Here is a 20,691-nt window from a genome sequence, read left to right as displayed (position 1 = left end):
TGCTCTTCTCAGCAGTCACAACATTCCACTTATATTCATTTTCAGACACAAACAGAATGAGGGCCACAGTGTTAGAAAAGACATTGGTACATTGTAGAAAAGCAATTATGGAGTAAGCTATCTTCACAAACGTTCATTTTTTATCAATGTTTCCCTCTTCAGAACCACCTGAGATCAGATTATCAAACGGTCCCAATCATTGCTCTGGGAGAGTTGAGATCTTGCATGATAAACTCTGGGGAACTATCTGTGATGACAACTGGGACCTTGATGATTCCAAGGTTGTATGCCAGTATTTAGGCTGTGGGAGTGCTCTCTTGGCCCCGCAAGGTTCTCGTTTTGGACCTGGGGCTGGTCCCATCTGGCTGGATGGTGTAAACTGCACAGGGTCAGAGACAGCCATCACCAAATGTCCAGCAAAAGCATGGGGGGAACATGACTGCACTCATACAGAAGATGCTGGTGTGATATGTGCAGGTAAGAAGCACTCATGAAAACTCAGGACTTAAAAGGAGTATGGGAGTTTTTTGGATCAATCTTATTCTGAAAACATCTCATAGATTTGTTTTTCATGATTTGGTGGATAAATAGACTGCCTAGTATTTATGCATTTATTTGTTTATTCATTTTTGTTTATATTTGTGCATTTATTTTATGTTTGTATCTATTTTAACAGCCTTCCTTTAAAATTGACCCCAAAGTGGTTTCAATGTAAGGAAAGAATAATAAAGAAATAAGTGAAAAAGTAATAGGAAAGCAGAAGTTGGCTAAAACTGGTATGTGGTTTCCAGAGCCCCTTCAAGTTGTTTCCACATTAAGAGGAAAGTATCCTGGAAAAACATGACAAAATGCTTAATCTGCCTCGTATTGAGAAAGAACCCCCAGTGCAATAAAATACATTGGGTTATCACTATCCTCTTGTGATATACCAGATGCAGACAATTCTGAAACATATCTTGCCCTTAAAGTGTTTACCACCTCTTATTTCAGAGAACTTTCAGGAATGCTTTTAAGAGGAGGAAGTGGCCAATGGAAATAATGCAATCCTTCCCCTCTCTTGATCAGTGTTTTTGCCAAGAGAAGGGGAGGTGGGATCATGGCGACATAGCACTTGGTTTTCCTGTCAGGGTAGAACAATGAAGAACTGGGAAATACCCTTGACTCCAGTTGTCTATGTATACATGTCCATGTTGCTTTCTTGGAGCAATATGGAAGTTGCTAGCCATTGCTTTCTTCCAGGAGGGAGTTTGTTTTCTGCATGTATTTGTTGTGTTGGGTTGGGTTGTGTTGCATCCGAGACTAGCCTATAGCCCTGGGATGTCCTGGTATTCTCCCATTCAAGCACTAAATAGACCCGGTGCTGCTTGACATTTTGAGATCTGCCAAAGTCTTGCTACTTAGTTGGGCTCCTCATAGGATAGGAGAGAAAAACTTCACCTTAAGTGAGGTAGCAAAGACTAGCTCAAAAGACTGTAGTTCAAAGCCTTTCAAATGGTTACCCAGAAATCTGATGTGGTCAGTAACAAAAAACCTGGGTGCCTTTAACTGGGCTGGCATGGACATGTCAGACAGTATTGGATCTGATTTTGCTTACAAGGTCCTTTCCGCTATCCCAAGATTAGCCTTTGGGTTCTTTAAACAGATGCTTATATTTTTTTAAAAAAATGTTTTTTGTGTCCGTGCATCCATGTTTGTGTATGTACAATGTTTGCATCACATTTTTGTTTCCCCCTGGTAAATATGTTTCCCGTCAAGGTTGTGGAAATTTTACTCAGAGGATGCACTACTGAGCTTACTTCTTCTGTCCCATCAGAACTTCGACTAATGGATGGACCCACTCGTTGCTCAGGAAGGATTGAAGTGTATCACAACAAGCAATGGGGGACTGTGTGTGATGCAGACTGGGATTTAAATGATGCCAACGTGGTATGCAGGGAACTGGAGTGTGGAACTGCCATAAAAGCCACTGGAGGAGCACAGTTTGGCCAAGGATCTGGAACCATTTGGCTAGACAGAGTGAACTGCACAGGGAAAGAAGCTTTTCTGAATGAATGCCCGAAAAGACCTTGGGGAGAGCACAGCTGTGACCACAGCAGGGATGCGAATGTGGAATGCTCAGGTAATTTGATCAGCTATGTTGCAACCAGGAGCCCAGATCAAGATCAGACTCCTGCTTTGGTTGCCAGTTGTCTGGCCATGGCATTTTCTAGATGAAACCTACATGGCTCAGCTCAGCTTAGGGTAATGAATGATTTCTAGAAATAAGTTAGGAATATTTGGCAGACCTGCAGACAGATCATACCACCATTTAAAGTACCCTCAGTAGTGCTAAAAAGTAGCAGTATCTGAACAGTCTCTCACAAGACATCTCAGGTACTTTCAGAAGGCAGGCAGGCGGGCAGGCAGGCAGGCCAAGTTTGATTGTGTTTAAATATTCAGAGCATTTCATTGATAATGGGTTTATTTCCTTTGCCATCAATGTTCTTCTGCCTTGTGCTGTTTTTGTGCAGGTGGTTTTTTTTCCTATTGTTCTTTGTTTTTTAAATGTTATGATGAAGATGGTGATGATGATGATGATGATGATGATGATGTTGATAATCATGATGATGATGATGATGATTCTTTGTCTGGAAGTCAGTACAATTGCGGGTGCAGGTTAAGTGGCTTGTCTAAGATTGTCTAAGATCATGGTGAAAATCTATTTATGTGGTCACTAAGAGTCGACAATGACTTGATGGCACATAATCAATCAATCAAACAACCAATCAAAGATTACCTCCTAGTCATTTAGTCCAGGTGGAAAAAGTAGGACATCTTGTATAATGACCAGCATCATCCATGGGGTGGGGACTGTCAAAACAAGCAAGATGGCAGTTGCAGCATTGCTGTACAGGTCCTGCCCCTTTGTACGTGTCAACACACATACCAAAGGAACAGGGCTTGGATTGGGATGCCAGGAATGCTATCTTGCCTCTCTTTCGACACCTCCTCCCCCCATGGATGCCATTAATAATGAGCTTAGAAAGTGTTCAGACATACATGATTCAAATACCACTTCAAGCCATGGTTTGGTTCAAGACCACACCCAGACAGAAGAAAAACAGTCTTGCAGACTAAAAAATAATAATATCTTGTTTGGCCAATTTCTAGTTTGTGTTCCTTCCTTTTTAGTGGTTGATGTCTTGTGTCCTTGTCCTTTAGGCTTCACGAAAGTCTTGAGTGGGACATAAGACAGATCAGGAATAAATCAGGAAATGATAAACAAACTGCATATACCTGCTGACACAGGAATTGTGTCAGCAGGAATTGCCAACAATGTTGAAGCCAACAATGTCAGATCATGACTTACTCTGTTAGAATAAATCATGGTTTAATCCTTGGCCATTCACAAATCACAACCAAACAAGGCACATTATGGCTAAGTGTAACACATGAAGCCAGATATAGGTCCAGAAGCTCCTGTATTGATTCTGCATAGCTTTCATATTGCCTAGTGAGAGAGGTGGGAAAGTAACACTGAGTCTAACCATTTCAGACCCCAATGAAGTCAGATTGGTGAATGGAACAAGCCGCTGCTCTGGGAGAGTTGAAGTGCTGCACAACCAACAGTGGGGAACAGTCTGTGATGATGGCTGGGATATCAGCAATGCCGAAGTTGTATGCAGAGAACTGGGCTGTGGAGTAGCCTTGGAGGCCCCACGAGGAGCACATTTTGGAAAAGGAAATGATCCCATTTGGCTGGATGATGTCACATGTAAAGGAACAGAAGCTGGCCTCCGGGACTGTGTTCTAAAATCTTGGGGAGAACACAACTGCAACCATGGAGAAGATGCTGGTGCCATATGCTCAGGTGTGCACTTAGGAGAGTAATATATTGTGCGCTTGGAGATTGACCCCAAATAATAGTTTAGCATTGTATCTCTTTGCTCTGCCATCTACTGGTCATTCAGATTTTGGCAGCCCACATGCAATTGCCCTACATATGGCTCCTGCCATGCCATTCAATGGCCAAATGTAGCTGTTGGGTTGAAGAAGATTGTATGTGTCTATTCAATTGGGTATTTGTTCCCTCTCAGCTCCTGCTCCCTCTGCTTCTTTTATACTAAGATTAAAATGCAGTTTTCTCAATAAGACTGAGTTTGTTCATCTCAAGTAATTCATTTGCTCTTTAAAAATTGCTTTTCTGTAAATATCACGAACCAACTTTTCTGGAAGCAAAAAGAGTCAAGAAGGAGTAGCTTCTCCTTGTGGAGAAAAACAAAAATGAGATTTATTGTTGATGATGATAATGATGATGTGTAAAACCATGCTTACTCTGAAGAAGCCGATATTCCTCATTTTCCTCCCCTTCAGGTGAAGTGGCCCAGCAGTTAGATATTCAAGAACCTTGCCAACAATTTACTTTGTGATCTCGTGATTCTTCAACCTTTTGTTTCCCATCAGAACTCCGACTGGTGAATGGCTCAAGCCACTGCTCGGGAAGAGTAGAGATCTCGCATGACCAGCAGTGGGGGACTGTGTGTGATGATCACTGGGGCCTTAAGCATGCTGAGGTCATCTGCAGGGAAATGGGCTGTGGTGTTGCTTTGAGAGCCCAAACAAAAGCATATTTTGGACAGGGAACAGGGAGGATCTGGCTGAACGATGTGAACTGCCAAGGAACAGAAAGCGCCCTCAGTGAATGTACAGCAAGTGCTTGGGGAACGAACAACTGCAACCATGGAGAAGATGCTGGGGTGGAGTGTGCAGGTTAGTTTTACCTGACTTTGGATTTTTATTTTATTTTATGCCAACTGCTTTGGGGATGTTTATTATGGCTGAAAATTCTAATTTTCATAAATCACTAAAGAATATACATTTGAGAAGGAGGGAGCATTTTATTCAAATGTTTTGGAATAATATTTTTGTCTAATCTGCAAGATCTTCCTCTAACCCCCAACAAGGGTGAACTTACTTTTCTTAGTAAATTTACCAATATACTGTATCAATCCCATATCAGCTCCTGAGGTTCTGGTGATGTCGGTTACAAAGGGATGGAAACTCAGAATAAAATGCAAACAGCTCTGACTCCTGTTCAAAGCAGGAGAGCCAGGTTTTGCTTCCTGCCAGCCCCCTGCATGAAAGGAACACATGGTTCTCTTGGTTGGGTATTTATTTGTTTTTTTGAGATTGGAACTCCTGCTGCCATTAGCAATGGAAAGAATAAACAAGGTTCTTTTTTCCTAACATTTGCATTCTCTGTCATCCCTCTCTGTCTCTTCTGAAAAATGCAACATGAATGTAAGTGGGAACAACCAGAAGCAAATGCCCCTTAGGGTTGTGTCTCCTTGGTCCAGTGGCAAAGCTCAATGTGTGAAAATTGGTATCCACTAGTTGTGAAGTGTAGAATGAAAAAGGCTTCAGACTGTCCTTTCCAGGGGGTGTTTTCTGCAGGGGAGAGTGACAGGCAGAAAGCCCTTCTCCTCCAGCAGATCTCGTCTTCCCAGATGACATCACAGAGATGGAGAGAGGGGGACATTATTGAAAATGATAAAACTCTTCCAAAAGCTGCTTGCTTTCTTGCAACTAGGGCTCCACCAGGGATTTTATGATAATGATACCAGATGTAATTGGGGTATCTTTACAATGATGCAATGCTGCTAGTGTGAAGGAAAAAAGAAAGCAAGGAAAAGACGTTCCTACCAAAAAAAAAAAAAATCCCTTAATTTAATCCTGGAATAAACCAGGAATAAATTTAATACTGGAATAACCAAGGCTTTGGTTTTAGACTGAAAGTAGATGCTTGCACAAAAGTCTGGACATTTGTTAGAAAATTCAGCAAATAAGGGATGTGGGACACTTTTTTTTTTTCCTTTAATGCAGACTTTCTCCACCTTTTTGACTCTGGAGGAACCCTTGAAATATTTTTTTTCAGACGTCGGAGAACCCCTGCATATTCAGGCTTAAATAATGGCCACAAGTTACAAAATTATTATATTTGTTTCATGTGTAGGCCTGTATAGATGCATTAACAGTGTTCTTAAACTAAAAATGAAGAATGAAACTTACCTCTTTAATGTGAAGTTGCCCAAATTTGGAATATTTTTTTTTAAATAAATCATTATCTCCCAAGGAAACCCTAGTGACCCCTTGTGGAACCCTAGGGTGCCATGGAAACTTGCTTGAGAAGCCTTGCTTTAATGTATAGAGAAAAAAGAAAAAAAATATATGCCAGGAATGGAAAAAAGAAAGAAACGGAAACCAGGCAAAAAGGGGTAAAAAGGAAAAAAGGGGGGCAACAGTATATATAGTAAACATTTCATGAAACAGGCAAACGAACAGCACTGGATCCTAACCCCAGAGTTAATCACTCTTTCCATCACAGTGACAGCAAGTTCATAAGCAGAATGAACATGTACCATCAGTCTAAGACTGTAAATCCAAGGGAGCAATGACTTTCCGTTCTACAAGAGTAATCATTCTTGCTACTCCACATGACTGATAGTTCTTCATATAATGATAAATTCCATTCTCTGTCTCTTAATAGGCAGATAGGTAGAGATAGATGGATGGATGGATGGATGGATGGCTAGGTAATGATTCAGAATCTCATTTCTGTCTTTAAACTCTTCTCAAAACCATGTTGATAAATTTATGAATGTTAAACCAAAATGAGACAATAGTAGGAAAAATCTATATCATACAGTATATGTGAGAGTCCCCTCAATCATTTTTGATTCCCAACATAATGAAATAGACAGCCAGCATCTGTGTCCAATGCAGTTTTTCTTAAAAAAAACATTTTGTTGAATTAATTTTATCTTAAATTCAAAAGAAGCAATAATCCTTTAACTATTGAGATTTAATAAGAGGTATTCCAACCTCTTATTTCAAAGTTCTTGCGATTAACTAATATTTACGTTAACATTATTCTTTAATTGCTTACTTAAAAAGGGGGATGGGTGGAATAGTTAGCTCTTTCCTTGCTCCATTATCTATCAGATTTTCTGCAGCTTTTCCTCCTACCAAGCTGAGATGTAATGTTTGTTTGTTTGTTTATTGCCTTACCTGCTCGCACCAAAGAAACATGCAGTCTAAAGTCTGACATAATGAAAACAGAGGAAAAGAAAGGAAGAATGAGGATAGTCTTCAGTAATGCTCTTCCAGTGGCCAGCAACAGAAAAATAATATCACCATTCATAAAAATTAATAATACAAAATCACAGTTAATTTAATGATAGTTAATAATAACTAAATAGCAAAGAAACAAGAAGTAAAAGTGGGCTAGGTTAAGACATAAACACAAAACCTAACAGGCAGCAGCAAATAAAAATCTGATGCTGAAAAACAAACAAGGATACCTGGCACATTTCTTGACCCGGTGCATTCCAAAGATGGAATGGCACAGTAGAAAAAAAAATAATCTAAAACAATCTGGGATATATTTGAGGAATAATCAGCAGGTTCAGGAAAGGATAAGCACCTCCAGACATACTTGCTGATTTTTCCCATGAAAGAGTTTCTACCATGTGTGCTTGCAGGTAACCAACATTTGAGAAATGAACGTTTGTCAGAATAAGATATTGTGCTGATATCAGTCTAGAGCAGATTTCCCTGACACAGTGCCCCCACCATCACAATTAGCTGAGACAAGAGCTGTTAGAATTTCCAGACAACATGGCCAAAGGCTCACAAAGTTGTAAAAATGTTCACATTACTTTTGTGGGGAATCTCCTCAGTGTCACTGGTCTTGTGGTAATATCTTCTGTCATTCCAGATCCAGTGGAGCTCAGGGTGGTCAACGGCTCACACCGGTGTACTGGGAGGGTGGAGGTATTTCATCTCCAGCAGTATGGGACCATTTGTGATGACAACTGGGACATGAATGAAGCTGTTGTTGTGTGCCGATACCTTGGCTGTGGATCAGCCATTTCTGCCCCTCGTTCAGCTCGGTTTGGCCGAGGAACTGATGCTATCTGGTTGGACGATGTTGAATGCACAGGAGCTGAAACTTCCCTCTCTGCTTGCAAGGCCAAGCCTTGGGGAATCAATGACTGTAGCCATGGAGAAGATGCTGGTGTTGTATGTTCAGGTAACTGGCTTTGAGCATGTATCCTACACTAGAAGAAAGCAACACAAGGAGAGTTAAATCAGATTGGCTTCCAAATCTCAGCTGTACCTGATCTTCAGAGAAGTCACTGGTTTGAACTGTTATGTAAGCTGTCTCATGTGCTTCTTGCAAAGTTTTCTGAATAAGTCTCAGCAGGAGTAATGGAGTATTGCACTAATGTTTTGCTTGTGGATTTCACAAGGACATCTGTTTATTGGCTAGACTGGCATTTGGACTTATCCAGTCCAACTTCTTCCTATATTTTGCCAGCTGGTGATGATTCCTTCCTCAGGGAAAGGAGATTATCTAATTTCTAGATAGGGTAGTATGTGGTTGTGTGCTGCATTGCAAATGTAATCAATTTGAACAAGAGAAGAAGACTAGTGAAGACTCAGATTCATGCTGGAAACATGTTGGTATCATCTGTCATATACACAATCAACAAAAGAGAGAGGGGATTTAGTAAAAGTAATACTGATGTATCCCCATAATCTGAACCAGAACATATGTTTACAAAGAAAATTATCTCTCCCAATTGTTCTGTTCTTGCTGGTTTCTCTGAGGACCACTGTAGGTCTAGCTCAATTTGAAATACCCTTCCTGTCTCTTGGGAAAAGGTTTATTCACATCCTGATATTTCAGAACCACCTAAACTCATTTTCTAGAAGGCTAATCCATTTATCTCTTTGCTTTATTTTCAGAGAATCTCAGACTAGTTAATGGCACAAATCGCTGCAGTGGAAGAGTTGAGATTCGGACATCAGACAGTGACGAGTGGGGGACAGTCTGTGACCAGACTTGGGACTTAAAAGAGGTAGAAGTTGTATGTAGGCAACTGGGCTGTGGAAGTGCTGGATCAGCCCCAGGTGGAGCTCATTTTGGGCGTGGATCAGGCCGCATCTGGATGGATGATGTCAATTGTGAAGGCACAGAAAATTCCATTCAAGAATGCAGAGCAAATACCAAGGGGACTAACAACTGTAATCATGGACAGGATGCAAGTGTTATTTGTCCAGGTAATTTATTTTTTATTTATTTTTTATTTTATAAATTTATTCACCACCCATCTCTCCCCAACAGGGGGACTCTGGGTGGCTTACAATAAAACAAGATTAAAATATAAAACCATTTATATTTATGCTGGCAAAGTTGTGAATTGCAAAGTGGAGGAGAAATGATGTGTCCTGGGATGGGATGAAGAGACCACCTAAATTCTGTGTCATTTATGATGGAGAAGTGGAGGGAACAATTAGTACAAGGAATTGGGATAAGTAGTATGACAAACTTGAAAGAAGCTGAATAGACTGAACAGTCAATTCAATATGGCGGTAACAACAAGTTTATTTCTTTGGAGCTTAGCTTGGCCCAGCACTGGAGAGAAAACTGGCAGCTGCCTTGATTTTCACTGTGGTCATTTTTGCACTAGTACTTAAGTCACTATTAACTATTATTAAACAGAGAAAAAGTGGGTAAACCAATAGCAGTGGGGATCTGTGTGAGATGACAAATGGGACCTTCCAGATATACAGTAACTGTTGTGTATAGGCATCTAAATTGTGGCATTCCTTTAGAAATCCTATTTCAGGCACACTTCAGAAAAGGTTCTGGCTCTAAAAATGTGGAAAAGACTACCTGCCCTTTTTAGCACACATATGAAAAAACATCTGAAAACAAAGAAACATCTTAAAAATGGATGACATCCTTTGCATTCAGGGAACACAGACTATTAAGTTTTCTTATTTTCTTCAGCCATCCAGCTTCATCACATATACGTGCAAAGGGGAGGAGTGTCAGGTTCTGAACTTACAATGAAAAAAAAAAAATAGGAATAATATTCTCATAAAGGGATAGACATTAGACAATTGGGCTTTTTCTTTCAATTTTCAAGTCAAAAGGACATGGCACTGATCTCAGCAGAGTTCATATTTTTTTACATCTTCGGGAAGGATGGTTAAGTCCTACAAAAGTCCTACAAAAGTATGGTGCATCTACATTATTAGAGCTCCAAGAAAACACAATTAATGTACTACCAAATTTTCTATTTGGAGGAAGTATTTTGCGATTGCAAAAATGGGCTGGACACCCTTGGTTTAATGTAATAAGAGATACAAAATTCTGCTTACTGTAATGAAAGAAGAATGCTGAGTCAGCAGCCATGTTTAAAATCTTCTTTTAAAAACTTACTTCCTGGTGGTAGTTTTATCTTTTACTGAGCTTTCTGATGAAAGATCACTGGCAACAAAGCTGCCAGAGACTGTAGTTGCTTCTTCAATCAACGGAAAGCATTTTGCCATATTAGCTCAGCTGTGTGCCTTGGCAAAACTGAGCGTTCCCTGCTATGTATCTTCCTTGTTTTCATTTCAAACAGTTGGGATGAGCCTACAATTATTTCCTCTCCTTTCTTTTATCAAAGGCCAGTACCTGTTCTAATAAACTTCTAGACAGAGGCATTGGTGGTAATAGAGTGAAGGCAAGTGAACTAGACTTCTTGGAGGAGGAGGAGGAGGGGTCCCCATCACTCCTTGGAAAAGTGCCCATCACTCTCCCTTGCCCATTCCTTGGCCCATATCTTCGTCAAACATGATTGCTTGGGGAAAGACTCTTGCATCTGGGCCACTCAAATATGGATAATTACTAGATGAAAGCAAATAAATGGTATACAGCATGTTTCTGCTGCCATATCTAGTGATTGCCTGGATTTCTGCATTGGACATGGTCACACAAGTGCTGAGCCTCAGTAGGAATATTATTAAATGAGTGGGAAGGGAGGGAGGGTGTAGTAAAGGGACATTGCAGCTACCACCTGTCATCGTAACGTTCCACATGCCATGGCGCTGACGGGCGTTTCTGTTTGGGAGGGAGCTGCCATGAAACCTTGTACCAAGCTCTGTATCTGTGTTCATTACAATGGAATGTGTTTGGGTTATGTTCTCTGTTCAAGGACTTTTCCCGCAGACCATCAGAAGCCGTTAGGAGCACCTGGGATTGTGAACTTGGGAAGATTCTACGGGGGGAGGGATCTTATTTGCACCGAGGGTTTTTAGTTTGCATTTGGCACGCTTTTATCATTCTCAGCTTTCTTTGTGATCCTGCCTACTATTCTTTAATAAATCAGATATCTTTGAATTCCTGCTCATGAGTCTGATAGTGTTTTAGAATAGGCATTCATTACACCACCTCTTTCTCAGTTGCTATTCCTGAGTCAACTGTTGCCCCAGCATTTGCTGGTAGTAGAGAGACCCTGGACACTTCCTCAGCATTTGCTGCAGTCTGCTTTTTCCCTCTTTTGGCCCTCCTCCTCCACCACCTTCCAGCTCATGAAGGGCGAGGGGAAAGAGAATATGCCAAATATATTTGAGGTGCAAACATCTGGGTGACCACTACATGGTAACGAAGAGATAGAGAATACTTTCTGCTGCCATCTAGTGGTTGTCCAGATTTTTTCAGTGTGGGTCTAGTATGTCTAAAAGATAAAGATTTTGAGACAGCTGTGTGGGGAGGGGTCTTCTGAGAGGAGGAATCATGAGTCTATTCTGAATGGGAGGGGACAGGAGGTTCTCCCTGAACAGAATGGTGAATAAGAGAGGGAAGGAATACAGTGCTTCGGGTGGAAGAAGGGGAACTGAGATACTTCTGGGGCTATAGCAGTGACTCTCCTCTTCCATTTCTTCCACCAGCCCTCAACTGCCGCAACATGTTTGGGGAGACTTTGCACTTTGGTTCTCTCTCAGAAAGATTTTTTGGGGGGGCAGGAAGCTCTACTTGCAGCTTTGAGTGGATGGAAAGCCTTTAAGTCACACCTTTTAACATGTATTAAATCTGTTCATTTTGTAGAAACATCCACCCTCAATGTGGGCAACATAAGACTGGAAGATGGTCCAAACTCCTGTGCAGGGCGGATTGAAGTCTTTTACCAACAGCAGTGGGGAACTGTGTGTGATGATGGGTGGGGCCTTCAAGATGTAGCTGTTGTGTGTAGGCAGCTAAAGTGTGGCATTCCTTTGGAATCCCTGACTGGGGCACACTTTGGAAGAGGTTCTGGCCCTATTTTCCTGGATGATGTGAACTGCACTGGGAGAGAAAGATCAATCAAAGAGTGCACAGGACGCTCCATAGGAGAGCATGACTGTGATCATGGAGAAGATGCTGGTGTGATTTGCTCAGGTAACTTACAGATGGGGGAAGTTACAAATTAAATACAAATGTGTGTAGCTGAAAGTTTAATATTGAGTGTGTATGTGTGCAACTTCAGTTTGGAGTAAAGGAAAGGTGTGTGTGTGTATGCAACTTCAGTCTGGAATAAAGGAAAGGACTGCTTTTAAACTCAAAATCCTTTTAAGTGTTCCTGAGAGGTAATTACCCTCAAAAGCACAACCAAAAACATGGTTGTGGAAAGCAACATGGAAGGAGGATGATCTGGAGCCAAAACAACTTGTGCATCCTCTTTCCTATAGCGTTTCAGTTTGTTATCGTACATCCTTCTTCAAAGAAAGCAATAGTCCTCCTCCATTAGTGTGCTTGTTTAGGATTAGCAGGAAACTGTGGTTACTTTAAAGGTGAAATAAAAGTTTCCGCTTACCTGACTGTTGTGTTGGTAGCGGCTCTTCCTTCTATCCTTCCAGGCCATTCCCATTCTCTCTACAGGGCTAAAGTCAAAACACAGCTGAACAAGAAAGATCAAACTCATACCTAGAATGCTGGAGAGGAAAACAAATATTTCTAAAATCTTAAGTGTGTCTGACAGAACCTCCAAGTGAGCACTTGGGCACACCACATCAGCTTGAAAGGTCAAGTTATCTCCCTTTTGTTTTCCAGGTCCCTTGGATGTACGATTAGCGAATGGCCCCAGTGCCTGTGTTGGACGAGTAGAGTTGAACTATAATGGCTCCTGGCTCCCTGTCGGGGATTCTGGTTGGAGTCTTAAGGAAGCCACAGTGATATGTCGACAACTGGGCTGTGGTTCAGCATTGTCTATCCCAACGGGCAATGGATATGGCATGAGTTCTGGCCCAGCATTTTTGGTTGATTTGAACTGCACAGGAACAGAGTCATTCATTACTGAGTGCCAAGCCGCAGCAGCAGGTTCCAAGATGTGCATCTGTGGCTCCTATGCAGCAGCCTTATGTGAAGGACGGTCAGGTATATATCCAGTCCAAATTTTAGGAACAATGATCAGCAAGAGAACAACACTGTAGCTCTCTCACTCTTGATTTCTCTTCTTGCCCACTTTCCAGGCTCGATGACAACTGCTGCAGTCCTTTTGAGCTTGCTACTTATTGTTTTACTCATTGGTAGGGTTTTGTTTTACCTGTGGAAAAAGGGAATGAAATTATCTACACTGAATCCTTTCTAGACCCACACCCTTCCTGGCTTGTGAAAGCAGCCTGGGAGGTGGCATGTGGTTGGGTCCAGGTGATGGTTAATGCATTGTTGAGGGAGGGAGTGGTTCCAGTTGCCTTTAAAGAGGCACTGGTACACCCTCTCCTCAAAAAGCCATCACTGGACCCTACTGTCCTGGACAACTTTCATCCAGTCTCCCACCTCCCCTTTTGGGGGAAGGTGGTTGAGAAAGTGGTGGTGTTACAACTTCAGAGGATTCTGGATGAAACAGATTATCTAGATCCCTTTCAGTCAGGTTTCAGGCCAGGATATGGGACAGAGACTGCATTGGTTGAGCTTATGGATGATCTCTGGCGGGAGTGGGATGGAGGCAGTGCATCCATCCTCGCTCTCCTTGATCTCTCAGCGGCTTTCGATACCATCGACTATGGTATTCTTCTGGGACAACTCAGGAAGTTGGGGGTGGGTGGCGTGGTTCTGTGCTGGTTCACCTCCTTTCTCCAGGGCCAGTCCCAGTCAGTGGTGATAGGAGATGAGAGATCCGACCCTCAACCCCTGCTTTGTAGGGTGCCGCAGGGTTCGGTTCTCTCCCCTCTCCTATTTAACATCTACATGAAACTGCTGGGTGAGATCATCCATCACCATGGGATGAGGTACCATAAGTATGCTGATGATACTCAGATATATATCTCCATTCAGGGTGAAGTAAGTGATGTGGTCAATGCCCTTTCTCAGTGCCTGGGGGCTGTGGGTGCCTGGATGAGGAGCAACAGGCTTCAGCTGAACCCTGGTAAGACGGAGTGGCTGTGGATTGATGGCTCCTCAGTATCCAGGAAGTTGTCATCTTTAGTTCTGCATGGGGTTGCACTGCCCCATTCAGAACCCATGCATAACCTGGGGGTCCTCCTGGACTCACGACTCCTGCTCAAAGAGCAGGTGGCAGTCGTGGCTAGGAGGGCCTTTGCACAACTTCAGGTTGTGCTCCAGTTATGCCCTTTCCTGGATTGAGATGCCCTCTGGACAGTCACTCATGCCCTTGTCATCTCCCATATAGACTACTGCAGTGTGGTCTACATGGGGCTACCCTTGAATAGTATCCGGAAGCCTCAGTTGGTTCAAAATGCGGCTGCGCGAACAGTGATGAGTGCTCCAATATCAGCACATGTAACACCTCTACTGTGTGAGCTGCATTGGGTTCCAGTTTGCTTCCCAGTCCAATTCAAGGTGTTGGTTATCACCTTTAAAGCCCTACGTGGCATGGGGCCAGGCTACCTGTTGGACCGTCTCATCCCTATAACATCAACCCATCCCACCTGCTCATGCACAGAGGGCAAGTTGCGGACCCTGTCTGTAAGAGAATTTAATCTGGCGGGGTCCAGGAGGCAGGCCTTCTCTGCAGTGGCACCCCCCCCTGTGGAATATTCTACCCCCCGAGGTGAGGCAGGCCCCTTCACTCCCGACCTTCCGGAGGGACTTGAAGGCCTGGCTTTGCCACCTCGCCTGGGATGGGAAGGGGAATAGCTCTTTCTTGGGGTGGCTGGTGCGGTAGAGTTCTCCCAATGGAATGGAAATCTCCCACTTGGATTTTATATTTATATTTTTATTATTTTAATATTGGTGATTTTATGATGTTAGGTTTTAAGGTGAATTTTATTGTAAACCACCCAGAGTCCCCCTTTTAGTGGGAGATGGGCGGTGATAGAAATGTGAATAATAAATAAATAAATAAATAAAAGGCAGCAGCGCAGATAGCATGTTGCTGGAGACAACCGATCCTCTAGACCTGCAGCTTCAGAGGAAGATTCCCTACTGACATCAGAAGCGGCATCTGTGATCAAAGAAGAAGCAGTGCCAGACTTGAATTCTGCAGAAGGGATTTTTGTACCTACTGCAGCTGAGGAACCAGCGTCACCTGAGCCCAACAGCCAGCACCTTGCCTCCAGCTTCAAGAGCTGGTGTTGCTCTCAGAAGCACAACTGAGCCAAGGTTTTTTTGTGCTGCCATCTGTCAGCAGCTTACTACAACCGTTCTTTGCAAAACCCTCCAAATTTCAGGGGTTGTTGCTTGCCTTGCTCAGAATCTGTATTCATGGCACACAGGGTGCTTCCAGCCAAACCCAGCCTAATTCTGAGTTCCAAGCCTTGTTCCAAGTCTCCTGCCCAGCGAATCCAGCCTAGTCTGTGGATTCCAGCTGAGTCAAGCAATATTTCGAGTTTCAACCCTTGTTTCCAGTCTTCTGCCATGTGAAACCTTACTTAAAACCTAATTTGTTACTTGCAGATGCCAATGGTAGATATAGAGTGATTGAAATAGAAACACAAGGATCTAAAATGATAATAGTCGGTATATATGCTCCAAACTATAATAAAAATAATTGCTATAAGAAACTATTAGATGAATTACCAGCTTTCTTTTATAACAGTTGATGTATGATGGATTGGAATGGGGTTATTGGACCAACAATAGATAGAAGTTCAGAGCAACAAATCAAATGTAAACAGGAGAAACTATCCAGATCTTTCTTTGATTTAATGGAAAATTTGTGGACTCCAAGTCCACTTGTGGACTCTTGGAGACTTAAGAATGGATTAGCAATAGATTATACTTTTTATTCAGAAAGATTCAAATCATTCTCTAGAATTGATATGATTTGGATTTCATTAAATTTGGCAAATAAAATCATTAAAGTAAATATTCTACCAAAAACTTTCTCAGATCATAATCCAGTTAGTATAATAATGAATTTAAGTTCCAGAAGCTATAGGTGGAGATTCAATGAAGCCACTTTGAAAAAGGAAGAATTAGTAGAAGAATGTAAAAAAAAGTTAAAATATTTTTTTGAGATCAATTTAAATAACAAAATTGACATTGGAATTGTATGGGACACTAGTAAAGCATATATGAGAGGGGTCCTTACCCATCTAAATTGAGTTTTAAAGAAAAAAAAATATCAACAAAATTTACAAACTGTTTTAGACCAAATTAAAACAAAGGAACAGAAACTACAGGGAAACCCTTCAGATAACAGAATAATTCATCACATTAAATTATTACAACAACAAGTGAAGTTGTTAACAGTAAATGAAATTGAATTAAAATTGAAATATGCCAAACAAACAAACAAAAAATTGAATATGCTAACAAAACAGGAAGATGGTTGGCATACAAAATAAGGAAGGACAAAGAGAAAAAAAAATACCAAAATTTGGGAACACAATATAGATCTAGTAGATAATAAGAAAATTTTAAAAAGCATTTCACTTTTTTTTTTTCAAACTTATACGAAAAGCAAGAAATTTCACTGGAAAAAATCAATGAATCTTTGACTAAACAAAGGCTAACAAAACTGTCACAAACACAGAAACTAATAGTGAATAGTCCTATTACAACCCAAGAAATATTAGATGCAATAAAGAGAAACCAGGAAAAGCACCAGGACCAGATGGTATCACAGCAAGTTACTATAAATGTTTTATAGGCCAAATAATCTTACCATTCAAAGAATTGATAAATTTGATCATGACAGGACAAGCAATACCAAATACATGGAAAGAAGCAAATATTATACTAATTCCCAAAGAAGGACAAGATTTGACACTGTGTAAAAATTATAGACCTATATCATTATTAAATAATGATTATAAATTATTTACATCAATATTAACTGAAAGACTGAAAATAGTCCTACAAGGAATTATTAATCAAGATCAATCTGGCTTTTTACCTAAAAGACAAATAAAAGATAATAAAAGGATTGTATAGGATATTATAGATTATGCACATTATCATAACGAAAAACAAATAACTTTGATATTTATTGATGCATAAAAAGCATTTGACAATCTAAATTAGAGATTTATGTTTAAGGCATTAGAAAATATGGATTTTGAAGAGTGTTTTGTAAAAGCAATTAAATCAATGTATACAACTAAAAAAGCAAAAATCATTGTAAATGAAGAATTGATGCAGGATTGTAAGATAGAGAAAGGTACAAGACAAGGTTGTCCTCTGTCACCATTGCTATTTATAATGGTTCTAGAAGTTCTTAATAGAGGTATTAGAGAGGATAAAACAATAGAAGGATTAAAGATTAAAAAAGAAATTTTCAAGTTAAGGGCATTTGCCAATGACTTAGTTATAATACTACAGAACCCCCTAGAATTAGCTGAACATCTGATGAAAAGCTGAAAGAATATGGAATGTTAGCAGGTTTTAATTTTTTTAAAAAAATGATAAGTAAAAATATGACATATAAAGATCAGGAAATATTAGAAAATAGTACAGGGTTTAAACATGAAAAGAAGATTAATTATATAGAAGTGGATATATCAACTAAGAATAGGGATTTGTTCCAAAATAATTATAGTAAAACATGGAATGAAATAAAACAAGATATGGCGAGATGGGAAAAATTACATCTATCCCCTAATGAGGCAAATTTATATAATAAAAATGAATGTACTACTCAGAATGTTATTTTTATTCCAAACGATACCAATATTATTAACAGAACTACTTTTAAACAATGGCAAAAGGATATTTCAAAATTCATTTGGCAGGGGAAAAAAACGAGAATAAAGTATAAACTATTACAAGATGCCAAAGAAAGAGGAGGGCTAGGTTACCAGACTTAAAAGTATACTATGAAGCATGTTGTCTAATGTGGATAAAAGATTGGATAACATTAAAGAATCATAAATTGTCACAATTGAAAGGTCATGAACTAAAATTTGGCTGGCGTGCATATATTTGGTATGACAAAATTAAATAAAGAATTTAATAATCACCATATTAGGAAAGCTTTACTAAAGACCTGGAATAGATATAAATCTAGATTAATACCAAATATGCCATCATGGATATCTCCACAAGAAGCCTTTGTAAGAAGGGAAAGTGCAGAAAGAATAAGATGGTTAAGATACAAGGACTTTGTAAAGTATGAGAAGGCAACTGTGTAATCAAGACAAGGGAAGAACTAGAAATAGAAGGACATATGTCATTCATTTACTTATATACAACTAGTGGAGCGGTTTAAATTAGATAAAAAGAAGTATAAATTTGTAAAGGAAACAACATGGTTGGAGAACCAAGCATATCTGAATGATGACCATATAATAGATAAATTATATAAATTGTTATTATAAATAAAATTGGAAGATGAGCAAGTTAAAGATTGTATGATTAAATGGGTGAAAAATTTTGGTTACAATATTATGTTGGATCAATGGGAAAGAATGTGGACCAAGGGTTTAAAATTTACATTGAATTATAAATTAAAAGAAAACTTTTACAAAATGATGTATTGCTGGTATATGACACCAGATAAATTATCGAGAATGTACAAAAGTACTTCAAACACTTGTTGGAAATGTTTGCAAGAGAAAGGAACATTCTATCACTTATGGTGGACTTGCAAGAAGGCTAAAAAATTCTGGAATCTGGTTCATAAGGTTACTCAAGAAATTTTGAAAGCAAACATAAGAAAAAAGCCAGAATTGTATTTATTGAGATTAATGGAAGATTTAGAAAGAGTCATGGAAAACTTTTATTATATATGATTAAAGCTGCAAGAACCATATATGCCCAATGGTGGAAAGAACACATACAGACAATAGTAGATGATTAAAATAATGGACTTAGCCCAAATGGCAAAAATGACAGACATGATGAAGGATAAAAGTTTGGCTGAATTTACGAAAAGATGGCAACCATTTCTTGATTACATTATTAAAATGGGGGAAAAAAATGATGTAATGACTGTAGGTTTTATAGATTAGATGATTAATGAAATAGAAATAGGAGCAGATAGATAAAATAAATAGATATATTTATAATTTATATATTTATAAATAGATAAAATAGATAGATAAAATATTGCAGATGCTGACTGCAGTCAGGAAATCAGAAGACACTTAATCCTTGGGAGAAGAGCAATGACAAATCTCAATAAAATAGTTAAGAGCAGAGACATCACACTGACAACAAAGGTCCGCATAGTTAAAGCAATGGTGTTCCCCCTAGTAACATATGGCTGCGAGAGCTGGACCATAAGGAAGGCTGAGAAAAGGAAGATTGATGCTTTTGAACTGTGGTATTGGAGGAAAAGTCTGAGAGTGCCTTGGACTGCAAGAAGATCCAACCAGTCCATCCTCCAGGAAATCAAGCCAGACTGCTCACTTGAGGGAATGATATTCAAGGGAAAACTGAAATACTTTGGCCACATAATGAGAAGACAGGACACCCTGGAGAAGATGCTGATGCTAGGGAGAGTGGAGGGCAAAAGGAAGAGGGGCCAACCAAGGGCAAGGTGGATGGATGATATTCTAGAGGTGACGGACTCGTCCCTGGGGGAGCTGAGGGTGTTGACGACCGACAGGAAGCTCTGGCGTGGGCTGGTCCATGAAGTCACAAAGAGTCGGAAGCAACTAAACAAATAAACAACAAAGATAAAATAAAGATAAGAGGTTAGGATGCTATAGTTAAAGATATAGTCACATTAGCAATAGTCAGAAACCATGTTTTTGTTATGTTTGATTTTTTTAGTCTGTTTGTGTTAGATGTGTGTAATATAAGTATGTAATTTTGTAATTTTAATATGTTGTTTTTGTACTTTTTTTTTTTTTTTTAAATTCTGTATGGAATGGAGAATATTTATCCACAGTGACTAAAGAAGCTGAGCTGGGCCTCAGACATGTAAAGCAGGCAGTGCTGAAGTACAAAACCACAATAAAAAGATGGAAACCACAAGTGGAAGTTTTCCTGTTTTCCTTTGAGTTTATCTTGAGGATAGTATGCATCATGTGACTTTGGACAAAGAGTTAGAAAATGATATAAAAAAACAACGACAGAGCAGGCATTATTGGAAATTAATACTCTGTTCAGGACCATTTTGATACAAGATAAGGCAAGTATAAATGAGAATTCAGAAATGAGATATTTGATTTTGGTCTGCAGAAATCTAGATTTATATCGGGTAATGCATTTGCCAAGATAATGCAAAATACTTCAACAGAATATAGGGGCCTGTAAATGACAACATAATCAGTCATAAGTCACTGCTGCAAGCATGTAGCCTTGATTCTAGAAAAGCATTTAAAAAGCTGGGAAAAATAGCTGGTACATAAAATTTCCTTGCTTGTCCATAATATCACTAGGAGTTAGGTGTATAAGCAACGGATAGCAAGAAAAACCAGTTAGATAAAACATACATAGGACTATTGTGGTAATGACCTTCCTTGAGACCAGCAGCATAATTGTCATAT

The 20,691-nt window shown here is 39.8% G+C and overlaps 1 protein-coding gene across 1 annotated transcript in view; it reads left to right on the top strand.

Moving 5' to 3' along the window:
• Nucleotides 1-20,691, top strand: part of LOC134495498 (deleted in malignant brain tumors 1 protein-like) — a 91,415-nt gene that overhangs the window by 62,962 nt on the left and 7,762 nt on the right. The window contains exons 20-27 of the mRNA XM_063300992.1: nt 163-477; nt 1,814-2,119; nt 3,536-3,850; nt 4,444-4,749; nt 7,757-8,071; nt 8,791-9,105; nt 11,924-12,253; nt 12,905-13,228. Coding sequence (XP_063157062.1) covers nt 163-477; nt 1,814-2,119; nt 3,536-3,850; nt 4,444-4,749; nt 7,757-8,071; nt 8,791-9,105; nt 11,924-12,253; nt 12,905-13,228 — 2,526 coding nt within the window. The remainder of the gene's footprint in view (nt 1-162; nt 478-1,813; nt 2,120-3,535; nt 3,851-4,443; nt 4,750-7,756; nt 8,072-8,790; nt 9,106-11,923; nt 12,254-12,904; nt 13,229-20,691) is intronic.

This window comes from Candoia aspera, chromosome 4 (genome assembly GCF_035149785.1).
Source record: "Candoia aspera isolate rCanAsp1 chromosome 4, rCanAsp1.hap2, whole genome shotgun sequence".
Taxonomy (NCBI): domain Eukaryota; kingdom Metazoa; phylum Chordata; class Lepidosauria; order Squamata; family Boidae; genus Candoia; species Candoia aspera.
This window is presented reverse-complemented; position numbering and strand designations above follow the sequence as displayed.